The following is a 14971-nucleotide window of genomic DNA, read 5'->3' as shown; positions in this document are numbered from 1 at the left end:
GTCTGTCCTCCAGGAGATGCTGCTCCTCATGGACTGGATGGACCACATGAAGGTACAGCAGGCCCTATATCAGGGGTTCTCAACCCGTGTGTGTGTGTGTGTGTGTGTGTGTGTAGATGCTCCTCCTCTCCCAGGACTACGGTAAACACCGTGTGTGTGTGTGTGTGTGTGTGTGTGTGTGTGTGTAGATGCTCCTCCTCTCCCAGGACTACGGTAAACACCGTGTGTGTGTGTGTGTGTGTGTGTGTGTGTGTGTGTGTGTGTGTAGATGCTCCTCCTCTCCCAGGACTACGGTAAACACCTCCTGGAGGTGGAGGCCCTCCTCCAGAACCAGTGTCTGGTTGAAGCCGACATCTCCGTCCAATCGGAGCGCGTCCGGCAGGTCAACGCCAGCGCCCAGCGATGCTCCGCCCTCACGGCAGACGGTGAGAGCAACCTTTGACCTTTAGACCTGACGTCGACATTTTAAAAAATGTCGAAATTTTTTTTCTGGAAAAACCTCATGTTTCTTTAAATGTAGGCTACAACTATTATAAGTGTTACGTTTTTATTTTTTGAGTGGTGCAACCACTCCTACAACCAGCAATGTCCGTGTACACCTATGTATGTATGTATGTATGTATGTATGTATGTGGTCATGAGCACCAGTATATGACTATAGGGTACCAGTAGGGGGCGCCAGAAACAGAGAGAGATAGTGCTGCAATGAGAGAGAGAGAGAGAGGTTGGGGGGGGGGGGGGGGGGGGGCTGCACCACTCAGTTCACACGGGTGTGATTGTTTTTTTACATAAACATGGAGTATTGCCCAACAGGCGCTCCTAGGCTGTGGAGCAATGTGATCTGTTGTGATACCTAATCAATAATCTAAATGAAGGACGTCGAACTTCGTCCTGGGCGTGCTGGGGTGTTAATTAATGATGTCTCCAGGTTATACAGCATGTGAGCGTCAGCTCATTAATTAACTGTATTAATTGTTTAATTAACTGTACTAGCCCTTACCCGTTGTGAGACGGGTGCAGTACCCCCCCCCCCCCTTGTGGCCGCGGGGGGTACTGCGCCCTGGGTGCGTTTTTCGCTTTTTTAATTCACTAATAAATTCATTATTAATTTATAATTAGTTAAATTGGAAACCTCCATATTATTATGGTCAATGCCTGTGTGAAAAGTGGGAGCGATTGGTGCAGGCAGTGAGGAGATACGGCAGTGTTTCTGACAGACACACACACAGATATTGACTGAATTATAGTATGATGATGATGATGATGATTGATGCTGTCTCCAGGTTGCAGCTCATTGAAGACAGGGTCTCTCACATGGAGTTCTGACTGTATTGATTCCAGGTTACAGAGCATGTGAGCCCCAGCTCATTGAAGACCGGGTCTCTCACATGGAGTTCTAACTGTATTAATTCCAGGTTACAGAGCATGTGAGCCCCAGCTCATTGAAGACCGGGTCTCTCACATGGAGTTCTGCTACCAGGAACTGTCTCAGCTGGCTGCGGAGCGACGCTCCCGCCTGGAGGAGTCCAAACGCCTCTGGACCTTTCACTGGGAGATGAGTGAGGAGGAGGCCTGGATCAGAGAGAAGGTACTGAACCCATAGTCCCTAAACCCTAACATACTGGATCAGAGAGAAGGTACTGAACCCATAGTCCCTAAACCCTAACATACTGGATCAGAGAGAAGGTACTGAACCCATAGTCCCTAAACCCTAACATACTGGATCAGGGAGAAGGTTCTGAACCCATAGTCCCTAAACCCTAACATCTAACATACTGGATCAGAGAGAAGGTACTGAACCCATAGTCCCTAAACCCTAACATACTGGATCAGAGAGAAGGTACTGAACCCATAGTCCCTAAACCCTAACATACTGGATCAGGGAGAAGGTACTGAACCCATAGTCCCTAAACCCTAACATACTGGATCAGAGAGAAGGTACTGAACCCATAGTCCCTAAACCCTAACATACTGGATCAGAGAGAAGGTACTGAGCCCATAATCCCTAAACCCTAAACCCTAACATACTGGATCAGGGAGAAGGTTCTGAACCCATAGTCCCTAAACCCTAACATCTAACATACTGGATCAGGGCGACGGTACTGAACGGTGGGCGGCGGTGGCTCAGCGGTAGAGTGGCCGGACGGTAACCGGAGCAAGGTTCCCGGTTCGATCCCTGTGGTGCTCCCCCAGAGTTGGTGTCGAAGTGTCCTTGAGCAAGACTCTGAACCCCTGATTGCTCCTGATGTGCTGGTTGGTGCCTTGCATGGTTTCCTCCTCCATCGGTGTGTGAATGTAAGCCCCCGTCACACAGATACAGGAAGTCAATTGGAGATGGCGTGTGTTGCCATGTCCACCTGTAAACATGCAACATGTCAATAAGTTTACATTTCCTACAGCTAGAAGGTCCTGGGTTCGATTCCCGCTGGGGACGCTGTGGGCACCGGCGGCGTGTTCCCTCCTCCGCGTCATCAGTGCCCATACCCGAGGCGGGGGTTGGCGAAAGGGCCTTTCTGTGTGGAGTTTGCATGTTCTCCCCGTGTCCCCTAGGGTAGGTACCCTCACAAAAACATGCCGTAATCCTGGTCTCTAAAACTGCCTCCCCCTGGCCAGCCGGGGCGCCTGATGGAGGGGAAAGGAACTGGTTGGAATAACGTGTTCCTTCCACGCGCTACGTCCGGCCGGGGAAATTCCCCTCTGTCAGGTGAAAAGAAGCAGCTTGGACTCCTCATACATAGAAGGAGGCATGAGGTCAGTCCGCTGCCCCCCCCAGGTTGGCAGAGGAAGTGTAGCGCCCAGGATTACATTAGATAATTGGCACTGGGTGAAAAAGAAAACTGCGTTACAAAATCGTGGGATAAAAATGTAGTTAAAAAAAAAAAGAAAAAAAATTAACATTTCCTGTGTGTGTGTGTGTGTGTGTGTGTGCGCGTCCCACCAGGAGAGCATCGTGCGCTCTGAGGAGCGTGCACGTGACCTGACGTGCGCGCTGCGCCTGCTGTCTCAGCACGGCACCCTGGAGGACGAGATGTCCGGGTGGGCGGGGCGTCTGAGACACACCGTGGCCGAGGGGCGGAGCCTGGCGCTGGGCGCCGCCCACATCCAGGAGCGAATAGTGGAGGTGGAGGCCCAGTGGGCGGGGCTAGAGGCACTGGCCGCCCAGAGGTGAGACATTAAGATTAATAATAATAATAATAATAATAATCATCATCATGAAAAGGAGGACGATGATATTAATGTCGTTCTGTGTGTTAACAGGAAGTCAGCGCTAGAACAGGACGTGGCCGTCCAACAGTTCCACGCAGACGCCGACGATGTGGACGCCTGGACTGTCGACGTCCTGAGGAGGGTTTCCTCTGAGGACACCGGGCAGGACGAGTCCTCTACGCAGGTACCTTTAGACCGGGCAGGACGAGTCCTCTACGCAGGTACCTTTAGACCAGTCCTCTACGCAGGTACCTTTAGACCGGGCAGGACGAGTCCTCTACGCAGGTACCTTTAGACCAGTCCTCTACGCAGGTACCTTTAGACCGGGCAGGACGAGTCCTCTACACAAGTACCTTTAGTCCTCTACGCAGGTACCTTTAGACCGGTCCTCTACGCAGGTACCTTAAAGGGACACTTCACCCTTTTTGCAAAAAAAGATATGTTAATGACGTTTAGAAGCTTTAGATCACTTTCCTGGGGGTATTTATATGTGTATTATGTGGTTTTAGATATTTTAGATTGTAGCAGTGAGCCTGTTGTCTCTGATGTCATGGACACTGCTCTCACTACCTTCCTGGACTACAATTCCCATAATTCTTTGGTGCACTGCTCCTCCTTGTGGATAGGAGGGAGAGCTGTCTTACTGAGACAACATGTAGTCCAGGAAGGAAGTGAGCCCAGTGTCCATGACATCAGAGACAACAGGCTCACTGCTACAATCTAAAATATCTAAAACCACATATTACACACATAAAGACCCCCAGGAAAGTGTTCTAAAGCTTCTAAACGTCATTAACATATATTTTTTTTGCAAAAAGGGTGAAGTGTCCCTTTAATAATCACGCTAAAATATGTATCTGAAAACATCATAGGGTTGAAATAAGCCACATAACAGTAAACTGATACAGCTGGCCGACTATCTGACTTGTGAACAAACACACTCCATGTGCCGCGTATAGCTAGTAGTTACCGTCCCTAGCTACCGTCCCATCGCCTGAAGGGATGCGACGCTCCGATTGGTTCAGAAACTTCATAGCGATGTTTGAACTCAAAATAAAATGTCCACCGTTATTTCCGTTTCACTACGCCTTTAAATCTATTCGGAGTCATGTGGGCTAGAGTTTAAATCCCAGAAACGTCAAACAGGACGCCGCTAGCTTTTCAGATGCCGCCCCCCCTCTTGGTGACGTACACATTTTTACACTCTATACAGTATGTGTATAAATACAGTATGTATAGTATTTATAGTATATGTGTATACAATTTACAATTTAGGCATTTAGCAGACGCTCTTAATCCAGAGCGACTTACATTAAGCGAGAACAAAAGCATGGGAATACATCACATAAAAACATTTATCATGAAACATGCGTAAGCTAAGAAAGTAACAGTGGAATATCTATATAATGAAACTATACATATAAACTATACATATATACTACTATGCTATACATATGTACTATGACGTGCTATGACTACAATGTAATTATAGTGCTGTCTACATAACATGCTATAAGTCTGTATCAAATGCTATCTAAGACTACAGAAATGCTATCTAAGGGGTAGGGTAAGTGCTATGGGCCATGATGGAGTCTGAAAAGGTGGGTTTTCAGACTATATGTATGTATTCCCAGGCTCTGGTCAGAAAACATAAAGACTTGTCAGCCGAGGTGGAGAGTTACAGATCTGTCATCGACGCTCTGAGGGAACAATCTGCTGCCTTACCGGAAGACCAGGTAAAAATGACCCAGGCTATGTACAATATACAATACATCACACACGCTATGATGCCTGACGGAGGGGAAAGGAACTGGTCTCTATACTGCCTCCCCCTGGCCAGCCCGGGGCACCTGATGGAGGGGAAAGGAACTGGTAGGAATAACGTGTTCCTTCCACACGCTAAGTCCAACCAGGGAAACTCCCCCCCCTGGCAGGTGAGAAGAAGCAGCTTGGACTCCTCATGCATAGAAGGAAGAATGAGGTCAGTCCGTTGCTCTCCCCCCAGGTTGGCAAAGGGAGTGTAGAGCCAAGGATTACATTAGATAATTGACACTGGGTGGGAGAAAAAAAAAGTAATGATAAATGTTGAGCAGTGTCTCAGGAGGTAGAGCGGACATCTTGGAATGCGAAGGTCCGACAAGCTGTCTTTAGTACTTTGTACTCCGGCTCCTCCTGTCCTGTGTGCATGTACGCATGTGACTGCCTGCGAGTTCCAGGTCCGTGGTGGTCTCTCCTCCATGCGAGGTGTGTGATCTCTCCAGACTCAGGTGTGTGTGTGTGTGTGTGTGTGTGTGTGTGTGTGTGTGTGTGTGTGTGACGTAACATGTGTGCACACGCGCAGCAATGGCGGCACGGTGGAAACGCTGGTGGACGCCAACTTTGCTTGTTCTCTAACATCTAACAAACCGCACCCGTTCTAACTACGACCGTTAATGTAGTGGGTACAGCTTTTGGAACTTTTGCAACTCCTGTGGCGGTGGCTGTGTTTCAGGATATCACGTCAGGATGTACCCAGCACGTAGTCTACTACCGGTGGCTGAGTGTCAGGATATCACTAAAGATGTACCCAGCCACGTAGTCTACTACCGGTGGCTGTGTGTCAGGATATATCACTAAAGATGTACCCAGCACGTAGTCTACTACCGGTGGCTGAGTGTCAGGATATATCACTAAAGATGTACCCAGCCACGTAGTCTACTACCGGTGGCTGAGTGTCAGGATATCACTAAAGATGTACCCAGCCACGTAGTCTACTACCGGTGGCTGTGTGTCAGGATATCACTAAAGATGTACCCAGCCACGTAGTCTACTACCGGTGGCTGTGTGTCAGGATATCACGTCAGGATGTACCCAGCACGTAGTCTACTACCGGTGGCTGTGTGTCAGGATATCACGTCAGGATGTACCCAGCACGTAGTCTACTACCGGTGGCTGTGTGTCAGGATATCACGTCAGGATGTACCCAGCACGTAGTCTACTACCGGTGGCTGTGTGTCAGGATATCACGTCAGGATGTACCCAGCACGTAGTCTACTACCGGCGACCACGCTGCCTGTTGGTCCCTCCCGTGAACAACAGGTGCTGGGAGGAGAGGCAGTGGACCCGGTGACTTCCCCGCAGTGTGTCCGTCCGCCATCGGGGGCAGCGGTGTGTGGACTTCCAGGCCCATGAGAGCGGCTGTGGAGGGTGCAGCGTCACCGGGAGAAACCCCCGGTGAGACGGCAACTTCCCTACGGCAGGCGGACGCCGCGTCGCCGCGTGTTGTCACCAAGCGGCGGTGTGAGAGTGAGACTGCTGGCTCCGTTCTCTCTGATGGTCCAGCCTGGGACATGTCCACAGCGTGGGAGCGTTTGTGGGAGCGTTTCGAAATCTCGACAGTTTGGAGTGTCCATAGGATGAGGCAGAAGGACTTGCGAGGTGTTGTACTGTCCCTGTTGTACTGTCTATGCCACCATATGAGACTAAGCCTAATCCTGAGCACCGTCGTGTGAACGAATATGGCTATCAGAGACGCTGCTGAGTGACATTCTTGCATGCTGTATCATGATTCCAAACACGTGTCATAGGCTTGTGATTGTAACATAACTGCACCCATACTGTTTGTGTCCTTTTAAAGTAAATAAAATAATTCAAATGTGTGGTCCTTCCAGGTGGGTGGTCTCCTCTCCTCCATGGAGCAGCGCTACGTGGAGGTGTGTGTAACATGGTGTGTGTGTGTGTGTGGTCCTTCCAGGTGGGTGGTCTCCTCTCCTCCATGGAGCAGCGCTACGTGGAGGTGTGTGTGTGTAACATGGTGTGTGTGTGTGTGTGTGTGTGGTCCTTCCAGGTGGGTGGTCTCCTCTCCTCCATGGAGCAGCGCTACGTGGAGGTGTCTGATCTCTCCAGACTCCGCCGCCAGGCCCTCCAGGACGCTCTGAGCTTCTACAGGATGCTGTCGGAGGCCGACGGCTGTGAGCGCTGGATCCACGACAGGGAGGCGTGGCTAACGGCCATGCCCCTCCCCCACGGGGCTGAGGACCTGGAGGTGGTCCAGCACAGGTGAGTTAACGAGAGTTAACGAGTTCACGAGATAAAGACCCCCCCAGGAAAGTGTTCTAAATCTTCTATCATTAACATTTATTTTGTTTTGCAAAAAAGGGTGAAGTGTCCCTTTAAGGAAGTATTTAGACAGGTGCATGGGTATCTTTCATTTTTTTTTCAACTTACATTTTATTCATTTTTCATGAACAGAAATAGACAAGGACATACAGAAAGCAAAAAGACAAACAATCGAACATTACAATATGTGTTGCCAACTCAGTAAATAAAAAGTAAAAACAGTAGATAAATGCTATAATTGTAGGAGATCACACACAGACAGGATAATAATAAAATGCAAACATTATGTGAGCGTACGCGTACATACACACACACACACACACACACACACACACTCACACTCACACGCATACACCCCCACACACTCTCACAGTCATACACACACCCACACACAATAATATTGGACAGTAAAGGTGCATGGGTATCTTAGTGAAGTATTTAGGAAAAAAACGGGTCCTCGTGTGTCAGGTAAACCGTGCCATTGTGTGTCAGGTAAAACGTGCCATGGTGTTTCAGGTAAAACGTGCCATGGCGTTTTCTCGTCCACAGGTTCGAGAGCTTGGAGCCAGAGATGAACAGCCAGGCGTCGCGCGTGGCGGTGGTCAACCAGATCGCCAGACAGCTGACTCACAACGGACTCCCTGGACAACAGAATACTTTTACTCAACGGCTTCCTGGACATCTGGACGTCAAGACGCAGCAGGACAAACTCAACAACAGGTACATTTTAGTCATCAGGAGGATACCGTTTTTTTATTTTTATTTTTTTAGTTACAGGAGTTTTCACTACATGGTGTTTGTGACATGAAATGTTTTTAATGTTGTTGCCTTGCTTTTCTTTTATTCTCCATTTTTGTGTAAAGCACTTTGAGCTGCATTTCATGTCATGAAAGGTGCTATACAAATAAAGTTTTATTATTATAATTACTGTAGTGTTAACTACAGTATATTATGACCACATACTGTAGTTGGGGTGCTTTGGGTCGTGGCCACGCCTCCTGACCCGTCCTGTCGTCCTCCCGCCACCAGGTGGAGCCAGTTCCGTGAGCTGGTGGACCAGAAGAAGGAGTCGTTGAGCTCGGCGCTGAGTGTCCAGAACTACCACCTGGACTGCACCGAGACCACTTCCTGGATCCGCGAGAAGACCAAGGTGTTACACGGTTACCCGTTACCACTGTTACCCGTTACCACAGTTAAAGGAGAATTCCATACTAAAAGGCTTTCTTACCTTTCTTTGTAGTTGTTACGTCCCCACCAAAGAGGTCCAGGTGTTATTTTGTACAAAAGCTCCTTATTGGCTATTTCCCCTATCATAAGCCCTAAATGAATTGCATTGAATTGAATGGGGCTATGGGGTGTTGTGCTAATTTGCTTATTTCCATCGCTCAAAATTATAATTTCTTTGTATATATCCTCTCTTCATAATGTAAATAATATCCCAAGCGGCACACTTTACTACTTCTTTCAATGGAAATAAGCGAATTAGCATAACACCCCATAGCCCCATTCAATTCCCATTCAATGCAATGCAATTCATTGCACAATTCATTGCACAAAATAACACCTGGACCTCTTTGGTGGGGACGTAACAACTACAAAGAAAGGTAAGAAAGATAAGAAAGCATTCTAGCATGGAATTCTCCTTTAACCTGGTGACCCTGTTACACTGTTACCTGTTAACCTGGTGACCCCTGTTGTTGTGAAGGTGATCGAGTCGACCACGGAGCTCTCCAACGACCTGGCGGGCGTCATGGCTCTCCAGAGGAAGCTGAGCGGCATGGAGCGAGACCTGGCGGCCATCGAGGCCAAGCTGTGCAGCCTGCGGGGCGAGGCCCTCCGGCTGGCCGAGGAGCATCCGGACCAGGCCGCCGGCATCACGGGACGTCTGGAGGAGATCCACGCCGTGTGGGACCAGATGAAGGTATTCATATTAACCCATTCTGACCTGAGATCAGATTCATACGAGGTTTCCACTGGTCTGATTAACCCATTCTGACCTGAGATCAGATTCATGTGAGGTTTCCACTGGACACACACTGGTCTGATTAACCCATTCTGACCTGAGATCAGATTCTGAAAAATGTCAGTCGTTCTTCGATTTTTCAAAAATAGCAGACCTACAAGCTCGTAGCGCGCCACTCGGTGGCGCGCTATGAGCTTGTAGATCTGCTATTTTTCAATAGCTAAAGCACGACATGATGCCTACACCAAAATGGGTTCCCGTTCAGAATGGGTTAACCCATTCTGACCTGAGATCATATGCGGCAAGGTTCTCTCAACATGTGCTGAACAGCTCTGCAGCATTTTTCATTTATTTTTTAACTTATCTCTTCAACAACAGCAGTTATGGAAACAGTCCACAATTGTCCCAGTTGCCAGAATTAGGACCCCAAAGTCATTGAATGACTTCAGGCCTGTTGCTTTGACTTCATTAGTAATGAAATGTTTGGAAAAGCTAGTCAAAGATAACATCCTAAAGCAGGTGGAGACATCTCTAGATCCCCTGCAGTTTGCATACAGGTCTGGAAGAGGAGCTGTCTCTCAACAACCAAAAGTGTCAAATAATGGTTAGAAGCTGTTTTTCAACAGCCAAAAGTGTCAAATAATGTTTTAGGAGCTGTTTCTCAACAACCAAAAGTGTCAAATAATGGTTAGAAGCTGTTTCTCAACAACCAAAAGTGTCAAATAATGTTTTAGGAGCTGTTTCTCAACAGCCGAAAGTGTCAAATAATGATTAGAAGCTGTTTTTCAACAGCCAAAAGTGTCAAATAATGTTTTAGGTGTAGATGATCACCCTACTGCATTAACTGTACCGCCACCTTGAGGGGAAAAAAACACAGGCCAGATTGGTGTTTGTCGATTTTTCCTCTGCCTTTAACACGATCCAGCCACATCTTCTAGCCCAGAAGCGAATCAGTTATTTTAAACTGGATCTTAACCTTCTTGGCTGGATCTTAGACTTCTTAACTTGTGACGAAGCACATTGTAATGTTTTTCTACTTTGTTTTTCTTATGCATGTTATCATTTATGAAAAGAAATAGAACGTGTGATGCTGACTGTGTGTGAAATAGTATTTTCTCCTATTCACAATAATGGTAATGGGCCTCGGACAGTGATGAGAGACAGGTGACAGAGACTGATGTCGCCTCCCACACAAGGTTACATAGGGAGGAAGTGACACACGGGGAACAGGGGGGAAATGGGAATGAGTGTAGGCCTACACAGGGGAAAAGGAGCGCCAGGTAGCAGTCGGATTAATGAACGAAGTTTGATGGCGCTATCTGCAGCCTTTAACAACAGAACTGTCGGGACCGTCGGGGAATTAAAGGACCACTTCACCACTTTTCAACCTATCTTCATATAATAAGTCCTCACTAATAATCATGAAAAAATGGCGCAATTTTTTTCTACTCAGTCTGTGTCTCATAGGGCTGTGGGCAGTTCAGAAACCGTCTTCCAGTGACATCATCGATGGGGAATACAAGCTAATAAAAACTGCAGGCTTTCTAGTCCTGATGCAATGCGAAAATGGAAGCCATCGTTCTCACGATCATGAAAATCAAAACATTTTTTATAAACAAATCTGGTTTTAAAAATAATCTGCCTAATGATGATGTCACTGGAAGACGGTTTCTAAACTGTCCACAGCCCTCCTATGAGACACAGACTGAGTAGAAAAAAATCGTGCCATTTTATCATGATTATTAGTGAGGACCAATTATATGAAGATAGGTTGAAATGTCGTGAAGTGGTCCTTTAAGCAACCGCTTAATTGCCGCTGCCGTCGGGTGATCGGCGTTTGGATTGGAATCTGCATGGTCCTTCGTCCCGGCTGCTATTCAACTGCTGAACAGCAGATAGCACTTTATTCTGGCCCCTTTGCACATACTGCCCACTAATGCACTTTTTCTGACCTTGCTACTACTGTATGTCATGAATTCTCTGTCTCTATAGTGCCCTGTTCCTAGTCCTGTATTGAATGTTGTTGTTGTGTGTATTTTGTGTGTATTTTTACTATGATCTGGCTGCAAACCAATTTCCCGCAAGGGACAATAAAGCTAACCTTGAACCTTGAAGGACCGCGAGGCCTCCCTGGGAGAGTCCAGTAAGCTGCAGCAGTTATTATTATAATAATAATAATTAGTTAGTAATAATCCTACTGTACAATGGCTGTGTTTCTCCAGACTACGCTGAAGGACCGCGAGGCCTCCCTAGGAGAGTCCAGTACAGTTATTATTGCGAACGCAGTGAGCACTAACTATGAGACCTAGCAGAACATGTCTGTCTGTCTGTCTGTCTGTGTGTCTGTCCCGCTGTTACACCACCTGCCCGCCACCAGAGGGCGCAGCTGTCACGCCATCACACTCATGTCACCATGACTCAGCCATAACCATATAAGGAGTCCCCAAAGCAGCTATACGTCCAAATATGGAGTGTGTTGCATCAATCGCAAAAAAAATGTACGAGCTGCGTTCGCTTCCCGCGTTTGCGCGTCTTACTTGTTATAATAGTAATAATCCTAATTTACACGGCTGTGTGTTTCTCCAGACTACGTTGAAGGACCGCGAGGCCTCCCTAGGAGAGTCCAGTACAGTTATTATAATAGTAAATAATCCTACTGTACATGGCTGTGTGTTTCTCCAGACTACGTTGAAGGACCGCGAGGCCTCCCTAGGAGAGTCCAGTACAGTTATTATAATAGTAAATAATCCTACTGTACATGGCTGTGTGTTTCTCCAGACTACGTTGAAGGACCGCGAGGCCTCCCTAGGAGAGTCCAGTACAGTTATTATAATAGTAAATAATCCTACTGTACACGGCTGTGTGTTTCTCCAGACTACGTTGAAGGACCGCGAGGCCTCCCTGGGAGAGTCCAGTAAGCTGCAGCAGTTATTATAATAATAATAATTAGTTAGTAATAATCCTACATGGCTGTGTGTTTCTCCAGACTACGTTGAAGGACCGCGAGGCCTCCCTAGGAGAGTCCAGTAAGCTGCAGCAGTTCCTCAGGGAGTTGGACCACTTCCAGTCCTGGTTGTCTCGGACACAGACGGCCGTGGCCTCGGAGGACCGGCCCAACACCCTGGCCGAGGCCCAGAGGCTGCTGACCCAGACCCAGGACATCCAGGCTGAGATACGGAACTATGAGCAGGTACTGTAGACCCAGAACTATGAGCAGGTTCTGTAGACCCAGAACTATGAGCAGGTTCTGTAGACCCAGAACTATGAGCAGGTACTGTAGACCCAGAACTATGAGCAGGTTCTGTAGACCCAGAACTATGAGCAGGTTCTGTAGACCCAGAACTATGAGCAGGTACTGTAGACCCAGAACTATGAGCAGGTTCTGTAGACCCAGAACTATGAGCAGGTCCTGTAGACCCAGAACTATGAGCAGGTCCTGTAGACCCAGAACTATGAGCAGGTTCTGTAGACCCAGAACTATGAGCAGGTACTGTAGACCCAGAACTATGAGCAGGTATACTGTAGACCCAGAACTATGAGCAGGTCCTGTAGACCCAGAACTATGAGCAGGTCCTGTAGACCCAGAACTATGAGCAGGTCCTGTAGACCCAGAACTTTGAGCAGGTCCTGTAGACCCAGAACTATGAGCAGGTCCTGTAGACCCAGAACTATGAGCAGGTACTGTAGACCCAGAACTTTGAGCAGGTCCTGTATAGACCCAGAACTATGAGCAGGTCCTGTATAGACCCAGAACTTTGAGCAGGTACTGTAGACCCAGAACAGGTTCTGTAGACCCAGACGGAGGACATCCAGGCAGAGATATGGAACTATGTTTCCAGGACTTTCCCCATGGGACGATGCGTGCCATGGGCCAGGAGGTCACTATATTCCTTGTTTCCAGGACTATACCGTGCCATGGGCCAGGAGGTCACTATATTCCTTGTTTCCAGGACTACCGTGCCATGGGCCAGGAGGTCACTATATTCCTTGTTTCCAGGACTACCGTGCCATGGGCCAGGAGGTCACTATATTCCTTGTTTCCAGGACTACCGTGCCATGGGCCAGGAGGTCACTATATTCCTTGTTTCCAGGACTATACCATGCCATGGGCCAGGAGGTCACTATATTCCTTGTTTCCAGGACTATACCATGCCATGGGCCAGGAGGTCACTATATTCCTTGTTTTCCCAGGACTACCGTGCGATGCGTGCCATGGGCCAGGAGGTCACCCGGGGCCAGACGGACGTGCAGCACATGTTCCTGCGTCAGAGGCTGGAGGCTCTGGACACCGGCTGGGAGGAGCTGGCCAGGATGTGGGAGAACCGACACCTCCTCCTCACGCAGTCCCACGCCTACCAGACCTTCCTGAGGGACGGGAGGCAGGCGGAGGCCTTCCTCAACAACCAGGTACACATATTATTGAACCACTTTCATATATATTATATTTATAATATATTTGTGGAAAGATATCCAAACAGCATCTCACAATACTAATTAAAGGTATATTCACTGATTTCACTCAAAAAACCTTAGGTTTCGTTTTTGCCTTGGGACCCAAGCTTTCATCCAATCAGGATAGAGAACCAAAAACGAAACCTACGGTTTTTTGACCCCCAGGGGTTAACTGGGGACAGGGAGGAACTCCTTATATGGTCAGCACACTCTCTAGTAGAGAGGATTATCACAACAAAACAAAAAAATAAGTGATATTTGAATTAAGTGAAATCACTGAATATGCCTTTAACACCCTGAGCGGCAGAGTTCTCCGTTAAATAAATTAGTAACGCCCAATCAGGACGGAGTTCTCCGTTATATCAATTAGTATCGCCCAATCAGGATGGAGTTCTCTGTTCTATCAATTAGTAACGCCCAGCGCTCAGGACGGAGATTGATAAAAAGGACAGAGATTATTGATATCAAAACCGATCGCATCGCTCCACAGGCTGGGAGCGTCTGTTGCACGCCCAGCGCATTTTAGCCGACGAGACCGAAAATCTTAAAACGTGAATAACTATTTTTTTTGTTTTTTTAAGATATATATCTTAAAATACATATATGTTTTTGCGGCTTATGCCTTTTATTGTTTTTTTGGAAGGGACAGACAGTAGGCTGACAGGAAACGGGAGAGAGATGGGGGAAGACATGCAGTAAAGGCCGTGTCGGGCTCGGGAGTCGAACCCGCGGCACACTGCGACTGGATTACCAGTCGGGTGCCCAGACGGTTACGCCACCACCTGGGCCAAAACGTGAATAGCTCTTGATCTAAATTATTCCGTCCAATTCTAAGCAAAGATTATGTGTTAGACGGCCCACCGCAATCCCGTCGCTATAGTCGCGTTAGAATGAACCCGTATGCTGCCTCCTTCTGGACGCAGAGCCAACCGCAGACTGCCGAGCCCATTTCACACGCTGGACTCACATCCTGTCTGGGCGTCCATCTTTAATGCAAAATAAATGGTGTCAATGCTAGCGAGCTAAAATGAAGCCAGCGTTATGGGAAACTCTAACATCATTCAAGTGGTAAATTAAATATAAGACACGTCCTCTGTTGAGAAAACAAGACAATATGTGTTGACAAAGACACTCCATACATTAGGGAACATGTTTATAGTCTGTCTGTCTGTCTGTCTGTCTGTCTGTCTGTCTGTCTGTCTGTCTGTCTGTCTGTCTGTCTGTCTGTCTGTCTGTCTGTCTCTATAACTG

General features: G+C 47.7%; 1 protein-coding gene across 2 annotated transcripts in view; it reads left to right on the top strand.

Moving 5' to 3' along the window:
- The window catches only part of LOC308313329 (spectrin beta chain, non-erythrocytic 1-like), a 64190-nt gene that overhangs the window by 19900 nt on the left and 29319 nt on the right, over positions 1 to 14971 (top strand). For both annotated transcript variants that reach the window (XR_013963883.1, XM_080760411.1), the window contains exons 14-24: positions 269 to 425; positions 1416 to 1588; positions 2942 to 3165; positions 3259 to 3391; positions 4842 to 4943; positions 7034 to 7245; positions 7855 to 8025; positions 8335 to 8455; positions 9011 to 9226; positions 12255 to 12458; positions 13460 to 13675. Coding sequence is in view for 1 of the 2 variants with exons in the window: in XM_080760411.1 (XP_080616537.1) it covers positions 269 to 425; positions 1416 to 1588; positions 2942 to 3165; positions 3259 to 3391; positions 4842 to 4943; positions 7034 to 7245; positions 7855 to 8025; positions 8335 to 8455; positions 9011 to 9226; positions 12255 to 12458; positions 13460 to 13675 (1929 nt within the window). In the remaining variant the exon portion in view is untranslated. The remainder of the gene's footprint in view (positions 1 to 268; positions 426 to 1415; positions 1589 to 2941; positions 3166 to 3258; positions 3392 to 4841; positions 4944 to 7033; positions 7246 to 7854; positions 8026 to 8334; positions 8456 to 9010; positions 9227 to 12254; positions 12459 to 13459; positions 13676 to 14971) is intronic.

Source organism: Protomyctophum bolini, assembly GCF_963924005.1.
Source record: "Protomyctophum bolini genome assembly, chromosome: 3".
Taxonomy (NCBI): Eukaryota; Metazoa; Chordata; class Actinopteri; order Myctophiformes; family Myctophidae; genus Protomyctophum; species Protomyctophum bolini.
Note: the sequence above shows the minus strand (reverse complement) of the source record. Positions and strands in the feature narration are given on the sequence as shown.